Source organism: Penaeus vannamei, chromosome 8, assembly GCF_042767895.1.
Source record: "Penaeus vannamei isolate JL-2024 chromosome 8, ASM4276789v1, whole genome shotgun sequence".
Classification (NCBI taxonomy): Eukaryota; Metazoa; Arthropoda; class Malacostraca; order Decapoda; family Penaeidae; genus Penaeus; species Penaeus vannamei.
The window spans coordinates 36,635,297-36,649,690 of NC_091556.1; the positions used below are offsets into that span (position 1 = coordinate 36,635,297).

At 43.1% G+C, this 14,394-nt stretch overlaps 1 protein-coding gene across 1 annotated transcript; it reads right to left on the reverse strand.

Moving 5' to 3' along the window:
* Window positions 1–2,197: 2,197 nt before the first annotated feature.
* Window positions 2,198–13,640, reverse strand: LOC138862363 (uncharacterized). Its single transcript, XM_070124100.1, has 8 exons — window positions 13,637–13,640; window positions 13,095–13,277; window positions 11,245–12,497; window positions 10,819–11,071; window positions 9,978–10,228; window positions 4,538–4,717; window positions 3,416–3,538; window positions 2,198–2,434 (listed from the first exon to the last, which is right to left on the reverse strand). The coding sequence occupies exons 1-8, from the start codon at window positions 13,638–13,640 to the stop codon at window positions 2,198–2,200; spliced, it is 2,484 nt and encodes an 827-aa protein (XP_069980201.1).
* Between the last annotated feature and the right edge of the window lie 754 nt (window positions 13,641–14,394).

Here is a 14,394-nt window from a genome sequence, read left to right on the forward strand (position 1 = left end):
CATTTGGGTGTATTTTTGTTGTTGTTGTTGTTGTTTACTTTTGGTTGAGGTTTTGTTTTTTTAAGTTGAGGTTTTGTTTTGTTGTTGTTATTGTTGTTGTTGTTTCGGTTTTGTTTTGTTTTTAATGATATTCTTATTGTTGGTGTTGATTTGTATTTTTACGTTTTTTTTTCGTGCCGTTTTTTTTTGTTTTGTTTTTTACGTTTTTTTTCGTGGTTTTGTTTGTTTTACATTTTTCGTTCTGTTTTTTTTTTTTTTACGTTTTTTTCTGTTTTGCATTTCTTACGTTTTTTCGTGCTGTTGTTTTGTTTTTTACGTTTTTTTCGTGCTGTTGTTTTGTTTTGTTTTGTTTTTTTACGTTTTTTCGTGCTGTTTTTTTACGTTTTTCGTGCTATTGTTTTGTTTTTTTGCGTTTTTTTCGTGCTGTTTTGTTGTTGTTTTTTATATTTTTTCGAGCTGTTGTTTTGTTTTTATGCCATTTTGCTGTGTTGTTACCGTTTTCTTTTCTTTTTTTAGATGTTGTCTTCACTTTCATCGGTCATATATTTGTTATCACTGCTATCATGATTATTACTTGTCATCATTATCACTGTAGTTGTTGCTGTTGTTATTATTATTATCATCATTACTATTACCGTTATTATCATTATCATCATTATTATTATAATTATGGGTATCATTATTTTACTATCATTATCACTATTATAAACTTTATAATCATCATTACTTATACCATGAATATCATGATCATTATGATTATCATTACTGTTATTTTCATTAGTAGTAGTAGTAGGATCATTATTCTTATCATCATTATTATCATTATTGTCATCATGATTATCATTACTATTATCATTATTATTATTATTATCCTTTTCATTATCATTACCATTAATATTGTTGTTGCTGTTGTTAATTTTGTATATATATATATATATATATATATATATATATATATATATATATATATATATATATATATATATATACACATATATATGTGTGTATGTGTGTGTATGTGTGTGTGTGTGTGTATGCGTGCATTTATATACACATATATGAATATATATATGTGTGTATGTATGTATATATATATATATGTATATATATATACATATACATATATATATATATATATATATATATATATATATATATATATATACATATATATACATATATATTATATATATATACATATATATAATGCATACATATACATATATATACATATATATATATATATATATATATATATATATATATATATATACATATGTATGTATATATATAACAAATACAGATGCAGGGAAACAGCTGATTGCCAAGAACCCGAGAGCAAATGACCCGTAACAGGAGAGTCACTCCAGACCTTTGTTCTGCAGGTCTTGTCAAAATGCCTGAGCCTCAGAAGTAGCATGAATTATTATGGCAAGCCAGGATTCGTATTGCAATATATTAGTTCGTCTTTATCTCCTACGTATCTGAACCGTCGCTTACTCTCATTGTCTGTTGATGTAAAGAGACAAGAGAAAATTAGCAAAGAGAAAACAGCGGATGTTTATGTAGTCCCATATTGGCAGCATTTTCTAATAGTATTATAAAATGTTTTCGTCATGCAGAAAAGATGACGAACTGAAGCTGCATCGTTGCGACAGACCTTTTGACGCTATTGCCTTCATCTTCGTCTTTTGTTTCTATTAGGTTTTCTTCACAACTCAACTCAGGAAGCCGCGAACACAGACTTCTATTGTGGGTGTTCAGCCAAGCGTTCAGTCTCTCCTCGTCCTGTTCAGACAATTTATCTGGCTGTGAATACTGTACATACTTAACCCTTTGAGAGAGCAAAAAGGGAGAAGGGAAAAAATGGTAGTAATGATAATCTGGAACCATTTAGATGTTAATGTGTTCTAGATGCTCTCCAGAGTATAATAATTGATGTATATTAAAGGGTCATCAGATGACGTGTCCTGGAGATCAGGCCAATCTAATTAAAGCGCGATTCCACATGACTATGATGGACGGCTCTTATGATGCCGGACGATTTTTACTCATGGCCAACCGCCCCGCTTAACGGCTCACTCGGATGAGAGCGATTCGTCACAGCCCTCGCCGCGGACGGATGCAAACGAGGAAGGAAAGAGAAAAAGAAGGGCAGGGGAAACACGAGAGCCGGCCCTCCAGTGCCCCTCCAGCCTCATGCCCTGCTTTCGATGATGGACCTCCGGGTGAAGGCGATGTAGGAGACGTAGCAGGCCAGGAAGGTCATGTCGAGGACGAGGCCCAGCACGAGCCCCGCCTTGGTGATGCTCTCGGGGCTCCACCTGCGCCTGCTCGCCCTTGTCTGTCTGAGGGCGGCCCCGCGGGCGGCTGCAGGAGCGGCCGCTTTGACCTTTGGCCGAGGGGGCGCGCAGGATACTCTCAGGAAACAAGTCTACGAGAGGAGAGGAAAATAGGCTCGCTTAGAGAAAATAAGCAGTAGTTGAACTATATATGATTTAGTATAAAAAAATAGCATCTAAAAAGGGGGACTAACAGCAACTCCATAAATAACTTTCTTTATATCGCCTCTGCTATCTAGTTGTGAATGCATACTGCATCAACAAACCTTAAACGAATTGTTATAACAAAGGATAGTCCTACTCTTTCTTGACAATTCACCGAGTCTCATAAATGTTTACATCTATCTGCTATACAATATCTTTGATTCCCTTTTTGTTTAACATTCTTAAGAAACAATATACAAATCAGCTGCACATCAATCTGAGTTCATCATTCAATCACGTGACATCACAAGAAACCTTATGACGCAGAAAAAATTTATGAATGGAAATGGTTACTGCAATCACTCAGTGCAAGATACGCAGTAGCCAAACACCACTTGCATATAAAAGCTATGAAAGATTATCCCTCTTCATTCATATTTTTTTCCGAAATTTGTCACCATGAATCCACATATTGCCTTTTTTTATAATCCACCCTCATTCTTCTTTCTTTTTCAGAATTTTACCACCATGAATCTTAGTTAAATCCCACGATATGCGCAAATTACCACATTCTATTTCTTTTCCAGAATTTACCACCATGAATCCCTCTTGAATCCTACTCTAACACCCCCCTAAAATAATAATAATAATAGTAATAATAATAAATCAATCAATCAATCAATAAAACCATTCATACGACTCCACATTGTCTTCTTCCCCCGAAGCCTACTATACCCCCTTCTAAAAAATAATAATAATGAAAATAAAAATAAATAAATAAATCTATAAATAAGAAAAAATAAAAAAACACATACGACTTTATTATCTGCTTTCCCCGAAGCCTACTATAATAAATAAAGAAATTAATTAGAAAAAAGAAATAAAAACCACTCATACACCTCCCCATTACCTTCCTCCCCCGAACTCACCTGGTGGTTGGCCCGGTAGACAGCCGTGTGGACGACGGAAACGAGGAACATCCTGGCGATGGTGTAGAAAAACCACACTTCGATGGCCTTGCTGCTGGCTGATTCGGGGAGGGTCGCGCTGGCCTGCAGGGGGGAGCGAAATTTCCTTTTTGCTGGTTCTTTGGTTTGTGTGTGTGTGGGAGGGAGGGGTTGTGTGTGGGGGGGAGGGGTTGTGTGTGTGGGGGAGGGGTTGTGTGTGGGGGGGAGAGTTGTGTGTGTGTGTGCTATCTCTATCTGTCTCTCTGTCTCTCTTTCTCTTTCTCTCTTTCTCTTTGTTTCTCTCTATCTCTCTCTTTCTTTCTTTCTTATTTTCTTTCTCTCTCTCTCTCTCTCTCTCTCTCTCTCTCTCTCTCTCTCTCTCTCTCTCTCTCTCTCTCTCTCTCTCTCTCTCTCTCTCTCTCTCTCTCTCTCAGTCTCCTGCTGTTTGTCCCTCTCTCTTCCGCACTCTCTCCATAATTTTTTCCTAGTTTAACTGCTCATTTACTTTCTTTGCTTCTAATTTTCTATTTCCATTTTCCTTGAATCGTGCATATCGGATTTTACTTTCTGCCAACTTTCCCAAAAACAGAGGAGACTTTCCTAGAGTGTCCAATAATTGCCAGTTTCTCTCAAGACTCGTTAGCTGGAACACAGAGACACCAAGGCAGCCTCGCTTTACCATGAGGGTCAAGTCATGAAAATTTTACCGTCTTACCTTGTAACCAAGAGGAGGTCACACTGAGCCAAGAACATGATACTTGTTTGACCATTGACACTCATGTATCTGAACCAAGGGTATGACATCATTCCCTGACCAAGTACATGGCATTGCACCTTGATTGAGAACATGACACAGCCTTGACCAAAAAGCACGACCCTCATCAGTATCAGAATCAAGATGACATTATTCCTAAAAGCTCATTCTGAATGAAAAAGAAGAAAAAAAAAAACATAATACTATTTTTGATCAACTAAATCCAGAACGCTCTTCGGTATTTAACTCAACACCAAGACAGTTCCTTAAGATGAAAGCACCCGCTCTCCAAGACTTGAATTAAGAGCGAGCCACCCCCTGCTGCGCCCCCTCCGAAAGCACGGGCGCACCTGGGCCAAGAGCGAGGCGAGGACGATAAGGCAGGAGAGAGTCACCATGACGCGGTCGGACTCAGCTGATACGGGATACACGAGCGTCGTCGACCCGATCACCAGCAGGATAAGGCACGGAAGGTACGACGTCAGCATGTACGACCCGAAGTGCCTCTCCAAGAGAAACTGCACGTGGACCTGCAGGGAAGGGGGTTAGGAAGCAAGGAAAGACTTATTTTGGGGGGCTGTGGCATAGTGAGGAGGGTGAGAGGTCAGTGTCCTTCAGAAATCTGGATTAAGAATATGCATTGACGTTACAATCAAGATAAGGTACCATGTAGGCATTTGTGGTATTACTTTTAATCATTTATCTACTTATTGAATTAGTATCCATCCAGGTATAATAAGTCTTATAATTATTTCTATCGATGTTACACAATCAAAATTATTTACACGTACATTAAGAAAAAAAACCGCTGTCTTTCTGGCATGAACCCCAGAACCATCCCCCCTAAAGTCAGTGAAGCTAATTAAAAGAACCAATTTGCCTGTTGCATCTACCGGGAGGAGCGTACACGCAAGAACTGGTCGCAGAAAGCATTTAAAGCGCAAAAATGTTGTAAGTAGATAACAAAGGCTCATGCGGTATTACACAGCCCGTTGGGTCGCATTCCCACACCCTGAAGTGTAGAGCTCTCGCGTCGCCGGTTGGACTCGTGCCATAGAAAGGCGCGCTGAAGGTGCTCTGTTTACTTTCCGCTGAGGTTATGTTATGTTTATTTTTGGCAGAGTGGCCGCGGCGGGAGGGGTTTCAACTAGAAAGTTTCCCCCCGCAAGACAGCTCAGTCAGTGTGGATGCTGGCCGGTATACCGCGATGGCAATCTTAATAACACGTAAGGAAAATGAAATAATAATTGGCCGCGCGCAAAAAGGTGAACTCGACCTCGGAGAGAGTCAGCGGAGAACGCCCGGGCGGAGGAGGACCTCGTGTTGTGCGCCGACGCGGTTTGAGGGGGATAAGAAGGAAGAAATGATAAAAGGGGCGTAGAAGAAGGAGAAGGAGAATAAGAAAAAAGAAAAAGAAAATAGTAAGAATAAATGGACATGGAAAAAGAAGGAAAAAGGGAATGATAGGAAAAACTGAAGCAAAAATGAGACAGAAGTCGAAACATAAGAAGTAAGAGGCAAAAGCAAGGAAAGAAAGTTAGTTAAAACCTTCTTTTTCTCTTGCAATAGCCTTAAAAGAAGTTAATAATAATGAGAACCAAAGTTGTAGCGATAATTTGTCCTTACAGATCTCCACCGTGCAGTGTTCATGTACTTGCAACTTTACTGTGACTTCTTTCGGAATGGAAAAAAGAGCGATTATGTGCTACATTAATTTTTCTCGCTGAATCATTTCGGTCACAGGTCATATTTATTGGCTTCGGAGTTTCTTTTTGTGATTTTCATTGTCAGCCGAAAGTAATTTACTGCAAAAGCTGCAAATTATAACAAGGTGAAAGGCACAAGTTTACATTTAGGTAAAATTCATGTTTTTTCTATCTTTCCATTATTTTCTTTTTCTTTTTTGTAGTATAGATTTAATACGTAAATCAAAAACAAAACAAAAATATTCTTGTTGTTGTTATTACGAACCATAACACCTCCTTCCCATTTTGAACATCTACACCTTAAACCCATTAACAAATCTGACAAGCAAGTGATGTTCAAACCCCCTCCCCCCCCCAAAAAAAAAAGAAAAAAGAAAACCCCTATATAAGGAAGGGAGGAAAATCTTGGACCCATCGTCGAGAAATGTGTATCAGATGTTTACGAGTGAACTTGCCATCACTTCCTCTCCTTCTTGCGGACTCGAAGTGTAAAAGCGGTCATGTTGTACGGCTTGGCTCTGCAGGTGGTAGCGGACGGCACGGTCAGCACGCCAGCAATGTGGACAACCCACGACACGGCAGCTTTTTATGGTGTGCCTGACATGACGGGCAGGCACACGAGGGGTACTGATCTCGCCACTCCTTCTCCCTTCTCCCCTATGCCTCCGAGTTTCTTCTCTTTCTCTATTCTTTCATCCTTCTCTTCCTCTCTCCTTCTCCCTATGCCCCGTTTCTCTTCTCTCTCTCTCTCTATTCTTTCATCCGTCTTTTCCTCTCTCCTTCTCCCTTCTCCCCTGTGCCCCCGAGTCTCTTCTCTTTCTCTCTATTCTTTCATCCTTCTTTTCCTCTCTCCTTCTCCCTATGCCCCGTTTCTCTTCTCTCTCTCTCTCTCTATTCTTTCATCCGTCTCTTCCTCTCTCCTTCTCCCTTCTCCCCTATGCCTCCGAGTCTCTTCTCTTTCTCTATTCTTTCATCCTTCTCTTCCTCTCTCCTTCTCCCTATGCCCCGTTTCTCTTCTCTCTCTCTCTCTGTTCTTTCATCCGTCTCTTCCTCTCTCCTTCTCCCTTCTCCCCTATGCCCCCGAGTCTCTTCTCTTTCTCTCTATTCTTTCATCCTTCTTTTCCTCTCTCCTTCTCCCTATGCCCCGTTTCTCTTCTCTCTCTTTCTCTCTATTCTTTCATCCTTCTTTTCCTCTCTCCTTCTCCCTATGCCCCCGCGTCTCTTCTCTCTCTCTCTATTCTTTCATCCTTCTCTTCCTCTTTCCTTCTCCCTATGCCCCGTTTCTCTTCTCTCTCCATTCTCTTCCATCCAGCTCTTCCTCTCTCCTTTTCCCTATGCCCCGAGTCTCTTCTCTCCCTCTATTCTTTCATCCTTCTTTTCTTCTCTCCTTCTCCCTATGCTCCTTGTCTCTTCTCTCTCCATTCTCTTCCCTCCTTCTCTTCCTCTCTCCTTCTCCCCTATGCCCTGAGTCTCTTCTCTCTCTATTCTTTCATCCTTCTCTTCGTTTCTCCTTCTCCCTATGCCCCATGTCTCTTCTCTCTCCATTCTCTTCCATGCTCCTCTTACTTCTCTCTTTCCTCCTTTTTTACCTCTGCTTCTCTCTCTTCTTCTCTATATTTCCTCACCCTTCCTCCCTCCCATGCTCCTCTTCCTCTCTCCTTCTCCCTATGCCTAAGTCTTCTCTCTCCCTTCTCTTTCATCCTCCTCTTCCTCTATCCTTCCTCCTTTTCTTGATCTCTGCATCTCCCTCGTCTTTCCTATATTTCTTTCCCTTTCCTCCCTCTTTCTCTTCCTCACTTCTCCCCCCTCGTTCTCTCACCCTTTCCTCTTTCCTCCTCCTCCTCCTCCTCCTCCTCCATCTCCTCTCTTTCTTCCTTCCTCCCTCCTCTCATCACCCCACCAACCCGCCCCCGATCTAGCATCCTCTCTCCCCCTCCCAATGCTCTCTCAATCCCTCTCTCCCCTCCCTCATCCTCCCTCCCCCCTCCTCTCCCATCCTACCTCCTCCCCCTCCTCTCCCCATCCCCGTAAATGGAGTCACGAGGCTTCATTCGGTTGCCAATAGACGGGGCTTCTCATTTGGCGAGCTTCAAGACGTCTGTAACATGGGTGCGAAGTGAGTATTAGATTTCCGTGTACTACACAGACACACACACACACACACATACACACGAACACAAACACAAACACACACACATACACACGAACACAAACACACGCACACAAACACACACACATACACACGAACACAAACACACGCACACACACAAACACAAACACAAACACACACACAAACACACACACACACATACATTAACATACAAGACAACATAAGCCAATACAAACTAACAGAAACAACCAAAAAAAAAGTAAAGAAAAATAAATAAAATAAAAAATAAAAAATATATTACAAGATTACACGTGGGCATCCAGCAACACAAAAGCATTCTAAGTGAAAAGACGTTGCATGCAGTTTCTTTGTCTTCCTTCAAAGGTCACGAAGGAGAGGTAAGCACGGTGGCTAAGCAGCGCGGAAGACCCCACCTCACGCCCTGATTTTCTGAGATGACCCCGACCCCTGGGGGGAAAAAACGAGTGCATCGTGTTTATGTGCGTGTGGGAGAGAGAGAAAGAGGGGAGGGTGGGAGGGGGAGAAGGAAGGGGGAGGGGGGAGGGAGCTGGAGATAAAGAGGGACCGAGAGACTGATAGACAGACAGGCAGGGGGAGAAAGAGAGAGACAAACACACAACAAAATATACACGCAGATAGAGAAAGAGAAACAGAGAGAGAAAAAAGAGACAAAGAGAAACAGAGAGAGGAAAAAAGAAACAAAGAGAAACAGAGAGAGAAAAAAGAGAGAAAGAGAAACAGAGAGAGAAAAAAGAGACAAAGAGAAACAGAGAAAAATAAAGAAACAAAAAGAAACGAAGAGAGAGAGAAAAAACAAAGCAAAGAGACAAAGAGAAACAAGAAAAAGAAAAAAAGAAAAGTAGAGAGGCAGAGATAAAGAGAAAGACCCTCCTCGCACACAAATGCAGTGATTTGGTGCTGCTACGGCGACTGTGCGGGAGGAATGCAAGGGCTACCGACGGATTCCGAGACTGGCACGCATAGCTGTACCGCGAGGAAGCAATACTAAAATTCCCTTTACTGCAGGAGACACGAGGGAGCTCCGGGAGGGGAGGAGAACGTCTCTCCTTCCTGCGTTTTCGAGGAAGATGTTAGAGTAAGAAGGAGGCCACTTGCTCGTGTTCTTCCACTGAACGAGAGAGAAAGGGAGGATAGGGGAGAGGGAGAGAGTGTGTTGTGTGGACTTCTTCCTGCGTTTTTGAGAAAGATGTCGGAGGACTTAGAAAGAGGCCACTTGCTCGTGCTCTTACACCGAACGTCTTATTTTGTGTGTTGTGTGGTCTCCTTCCTGCGTTTTCGAGGATGTCAGAGGAGTCAAAAAGAGGCCACTTGCTCGTGCCCTACCACTTAATGACTTATTTTAAGGGTGTTGTGTGGAGTCTTTACTGAATGATGGTGTGGAAGCAATGCATTTATTCTCCTTTGTATTCGGGGAGAAAGAACGGGGGAACTACTGTGCTTATGTGAAATGGTTCGCGCGTTTTGTAGTTGTCTATATATGGTCATTTTTTTAAAGGGAGGGGGCCTGTTTGCGTGTATGTATATGTGATGTTTGTTTGTGTGTGTGTGTGTATGTTTGTGTGTCTGTGCGTGTGTCCGTGCGTGCATGAAAACTCCAATCAGATTCAGATTTTATACAGACCGTCATTATCAGCATACATATACCCGCATGCCTCATTCACCACGGCATTATCGTTATCTAACAGCAGATCGTATTTTTGAGATCCTCCTCGATACGATTCTGTCCGGACGATGCAGCGACGTGAGTTCCCCCTCCCAACCCACCCACCCACTCCTTCACCCCCACCCCCCACCCCAACGTCATCCGAAGACTCGCTGAGAGTCGTGCAAGATTTCGTCGCAGATTAAAAAAAAAAAAAAAAAAAAAAAAAAAAAAAAAAAAAAAAAAAAACATCGGCAGTACGAGCGGACGACACGCCCACCCTCGGTTACCTCGTCGCGGGCGTAGTGCAGCAGGAGGACGTGCGAGATCGTGTAGAGGGCGGCCTGGGGAAGCGCCCCCGTGACGTGGAGGTGGTGCTCGTTCCAGCGGGTGGCTCCGGAGAGGTCGGGTTCGAGGGCGAGCTTGAGGGCGCACCGCTGCACGTCGAAGGGGTAGAGAGTCAGGTTGTACGAGCACGAGATGGACAGGTCGAGGATCAGGAGGAGCTGCAGGTCGATGTCCTTCCCTCTGCTCATCAGGGCTGGCGAGGGAGAGACAGAAGTGTGTAAGTGGCCAAAAGCCTTGACTGAAACAGCCCTTTTTATCAGTCTGTCTATCAGTTTATCCTTTCATTAATCCATCCATCTGTCTATTCATCTATCCATATCTCTCTCTCTCTCTCTGCCTGTCTCTCTCTCTCTCTCTCTCAGCCTCTCTCTCTGTCTCTCTCTTTCTCTTTCTCTCTCTATCTCTATCTATCTTTATCTCTATCTCTATCTCTATCTCTATCTCTATCTCTATCTCTATCTCTATCTCTATCTCTATCTCTATCTCTATCTCTATCTCTATCTCTATCTCTAAATCTCTATCTCTTTCTCTATCGCTATCTCTCTCTCTCTCTCTCTCTCTCTCTCTCTCTCTCTCTATATATATATATATATATATATATATATATATATATATATATATATATATATATATATATATATATATATATATATATATATATATATATATATATATATATTCACCTATCTATTTTGTGTGTTTATCTGTCTTTCCTCCACACAAAAACACATAGAACCTCCTCCCCCCCCCCGACCCCAAGCGTGCGCGCCCGTCCCCGCTCACCCCTTGAACTGTTGACGACCACTTGCGTTCCGTTGGTCGACGATTCCCCGTACAAGAAGCGCAGGTCGTCGATGCCTTTGCGTAGTTTGACGTTGTTCTCATACTTGGCTCCGATCAACACGATGTTCGGGTGCCAGATTTTGCCGATTACTTCGTCCAGCCGAATTTTGCCGAACATGTTGGTGAAGGTGAGTCGGGAGTCGGTCCAGTTGAGGCGGATTTCGGCTGTGATGCCGATTTGGTTCTCTTTCATCTGCAGTGTGAGAAAGATTGATTGGTATGCCTTGCTTTTCGTGTTAGAAAGTGGCGTTCTTGGCGTAAACTTACTAAGAATACATGCGTTTCGGTTTAGATACATTTTGAAAGTAAATAGCGGTATGAAATAAAATAAATAAAAACATTCGTATGACTTTAAAGGCGACTCACATTGATGTCATGAATATTCGAGACGGATACGTTGAGTCCGACGGGCGTGTTGTCGGAAGGAGACACGTAGGAGCGGTACGTCGCCGGCGGTTCCAACAGATAGCGGCAGTCGTCTTCGTCGGAGGCGTCGTCGCAGTCGGGGAGCTTGTCGCATCGTTTCCTCAGAGCAACGCAATCGCCATTCCTGCACGTGAATTCCTCAGAGAGACAAGTGCTGATGGTTATGTACTCAACGTCGCCGCCGAAGGTCTCCCACTGACGTAGACCCAAGGCGCTGGAGATCTGGCTTCCAATCCTCGACCCCAAATTCGTACCCATGTAGTTTTTAATCATGAAGGTCCCATTCCTGTGGATAAGCGAAAGGCCGCTTTCACTGATCATCAAAAAATTGTCTCCTTCTTCCCCATAAAAGAGTGTTACCTCGTCCTGCCGGTACAAGAGACTCAGAGCCTCCCCGTGGGGCACCAGGCAGACAAAGTCCCTCGCCCATGTATCGCAGGGCGCCGCCATGGGCAAACTCCCCCCATACTGGATGTTGAGGACGGGGCACCAGTCCTCCATGATCCCGAGCGCGGTGGTGTTGGTCGAGTTGCTCAGCCAGAGGTACATCGCCTTCTTCCTGCTGTACCTGGGGAAGATCTCCGTCATGAGCCGAAGATCCGTGAAGTCCTGCGGATTAGGGAGGGACCCGCCCAGCTTCCCGCAGAGAGAAGCAGCATCCTTGTGTGAGATGTATTCGGTGTAGGTGATTACGTGGAATCGTTCAGGTTGGCAGACTCTCGCGTAGGTGACGTTGCGAATCGACATTGCTGGCGTGACGTACAGGAGCTCTAGTCCCACATCACGGGGAGAGTCCGGACTGCATTCCCTCAGGACATTGACGTCCTTTAACGTCACAGCATGACTGAATACGCGCAGGTCAGCCATTCTGCCCACCGGAATGTCGTAGGGGGACTCGAGAGCTCCTAAAATGATGATAGATGTTTGCGTATCATTTCTGCCGTCAACATGACTCAGAGCTGACTTCTTCATGGCCATCAGAGCTCTCATGTTACGCGATCTTCTTTCGTTGACTTCCGTGTCATTCGTTGGATAAGGAGAGCTGCTGAAGGAGAGGCCGTCGAGGAAGAGCTGGAAACGGTCATGGCTGTGACGCACGACGCACAGGTGGTGCCAGACGCGAGGGGTCATCGGCGGGTCGAGCGCGTCCAGCAGCTGGAACTCTGTCCTGAGGGCGACCATCGTTCCGGATCCTGTCCAGTAGTTTCATCGCAGTTAATGGTGGACAAAGACCGAAAATCGAACACTGTAATGAACTGCAAACAGCCAAGCAACCCTACCCGAAGGATTCATATGTACTTTTGTAAGCATAATTAAGGAAACCAGTCAATACTATATATCCGGTTATTATATCCCATATTCCTCTCACACATATAGAGACATCGAAAGGAGGTCCACAAATACATACAGCAAATAGAAGACTACACCCAGTTATTAATATCAGATGTCAAAAATGTAATAACAGAAATCATTATTTTCACTTTTTCTGTCGTGATGAAAAAGACGAAGCTGCGTTGAACATCGAGATATGACTGGAACTGGCTTTAGGCCTTGGCAATGGCAGTGACTCTGCATTCTGACCGCAAAAAGAATGAATGACTCCGTTATGCTTTAAAGAAGCATTTCATGGTCTTTCACGAACCTCCAAGATAAGTACTAAAGACTTCACATCTGAACAACAGAAAAAGCGATCGACAGAGAAACTAACGACTAAGAAAAATGGTCGATTTGGTGATGAGAGAAACTTACGACCTAGAAAAACGGTCGAGTTGGCGATGAAGGAAACTTACGACTTAGAAAAATGGTCGAGTTGGCGATGAAGGAGACCAGCATCTTGGCAAAGGACGTCTGTATCGACGCCTTCATCCACAAGCACAGAGAGAACGGAGCATCAACGTCGAGCTCCTCCTTCGGGTGCAGAACGGCTCCTCCGGTCTCGCCAAAGGGGAACACCAGCTCTTGCGTGTGATCCTCTGCGAGAAAGGGGAAGGGGGCGATCCTCCTTTAAAAAGGTAGCAGTAGACCAGTAGTTTCATCGCAGTGAGAGAGAGAGACAGAGAGAGTGCGCATGTACTTTCACAGAATGAATTTACTACGTTGATATCAGATGCAATGGAAGAAATGCATTTGATACATATATATTTACTGCACAAAATGCCCTGAAGTAATGCGATGATTTTCAGTTCTCAGATCACATGACGCCTTTCGGAACATTCCATGAGTAAAAAAATCTGGCATATACATATATATGTGTGTGTGTGTGTGTGTGTGTGTGTAGTGAGAGAGAGAGAGAGAGAAATTCCATTTGGTCGAGGAAAGGCCTCATTTATACCCATGCCCAGCGATGCCTTCCATCAGTGGCGTCAGTCAGGGAGCGAAGAGGGAGAAGTGGAGGGGTAAGGGGGGAGGGTAGGGGGGAGTGAAAGACAGAGAAGGGTCATCTCTCACTCATTTCTAGATGCAACCCACACACCTTTATGAGTATGCGTCTTACTTATGCGAGCGTAGAAAACAAAGCCATATACGTCCATGAACAAGTATATTATCATTGATCAAATCCATGCACACAGAGGGACGAGCAATGCACACAAGACAGCAGCGCCGAGATCTCTTCTTCTTCTGCGCCATCCCACTCCCGCAGTGATATGTAACAATGTATATATGTATATATGTGTGTGTGCAGATATATATATATATATATATATATATATATATATATATATGTATGTATGTATGTATGTATATATTTATGCATGTATGTATATACATATATGTATATGTATATTCATACACACACACACACACACACACACACACACACACACACACACACACACACACACACACACACACACACACACACACACACACACACACACACACACACACAAACACACACATATATATATATATATATATATATATATATATATATATATATATAAATATATATATATATATATATGCAGAAACGCATACACACATGCAGCTAATATACCTTATAATATTAAACATAAACACATATGCACACAAATGCAAACGCTCACATACACACACACGCGCAGAGAATTCTTTATTGAAACATCGAGA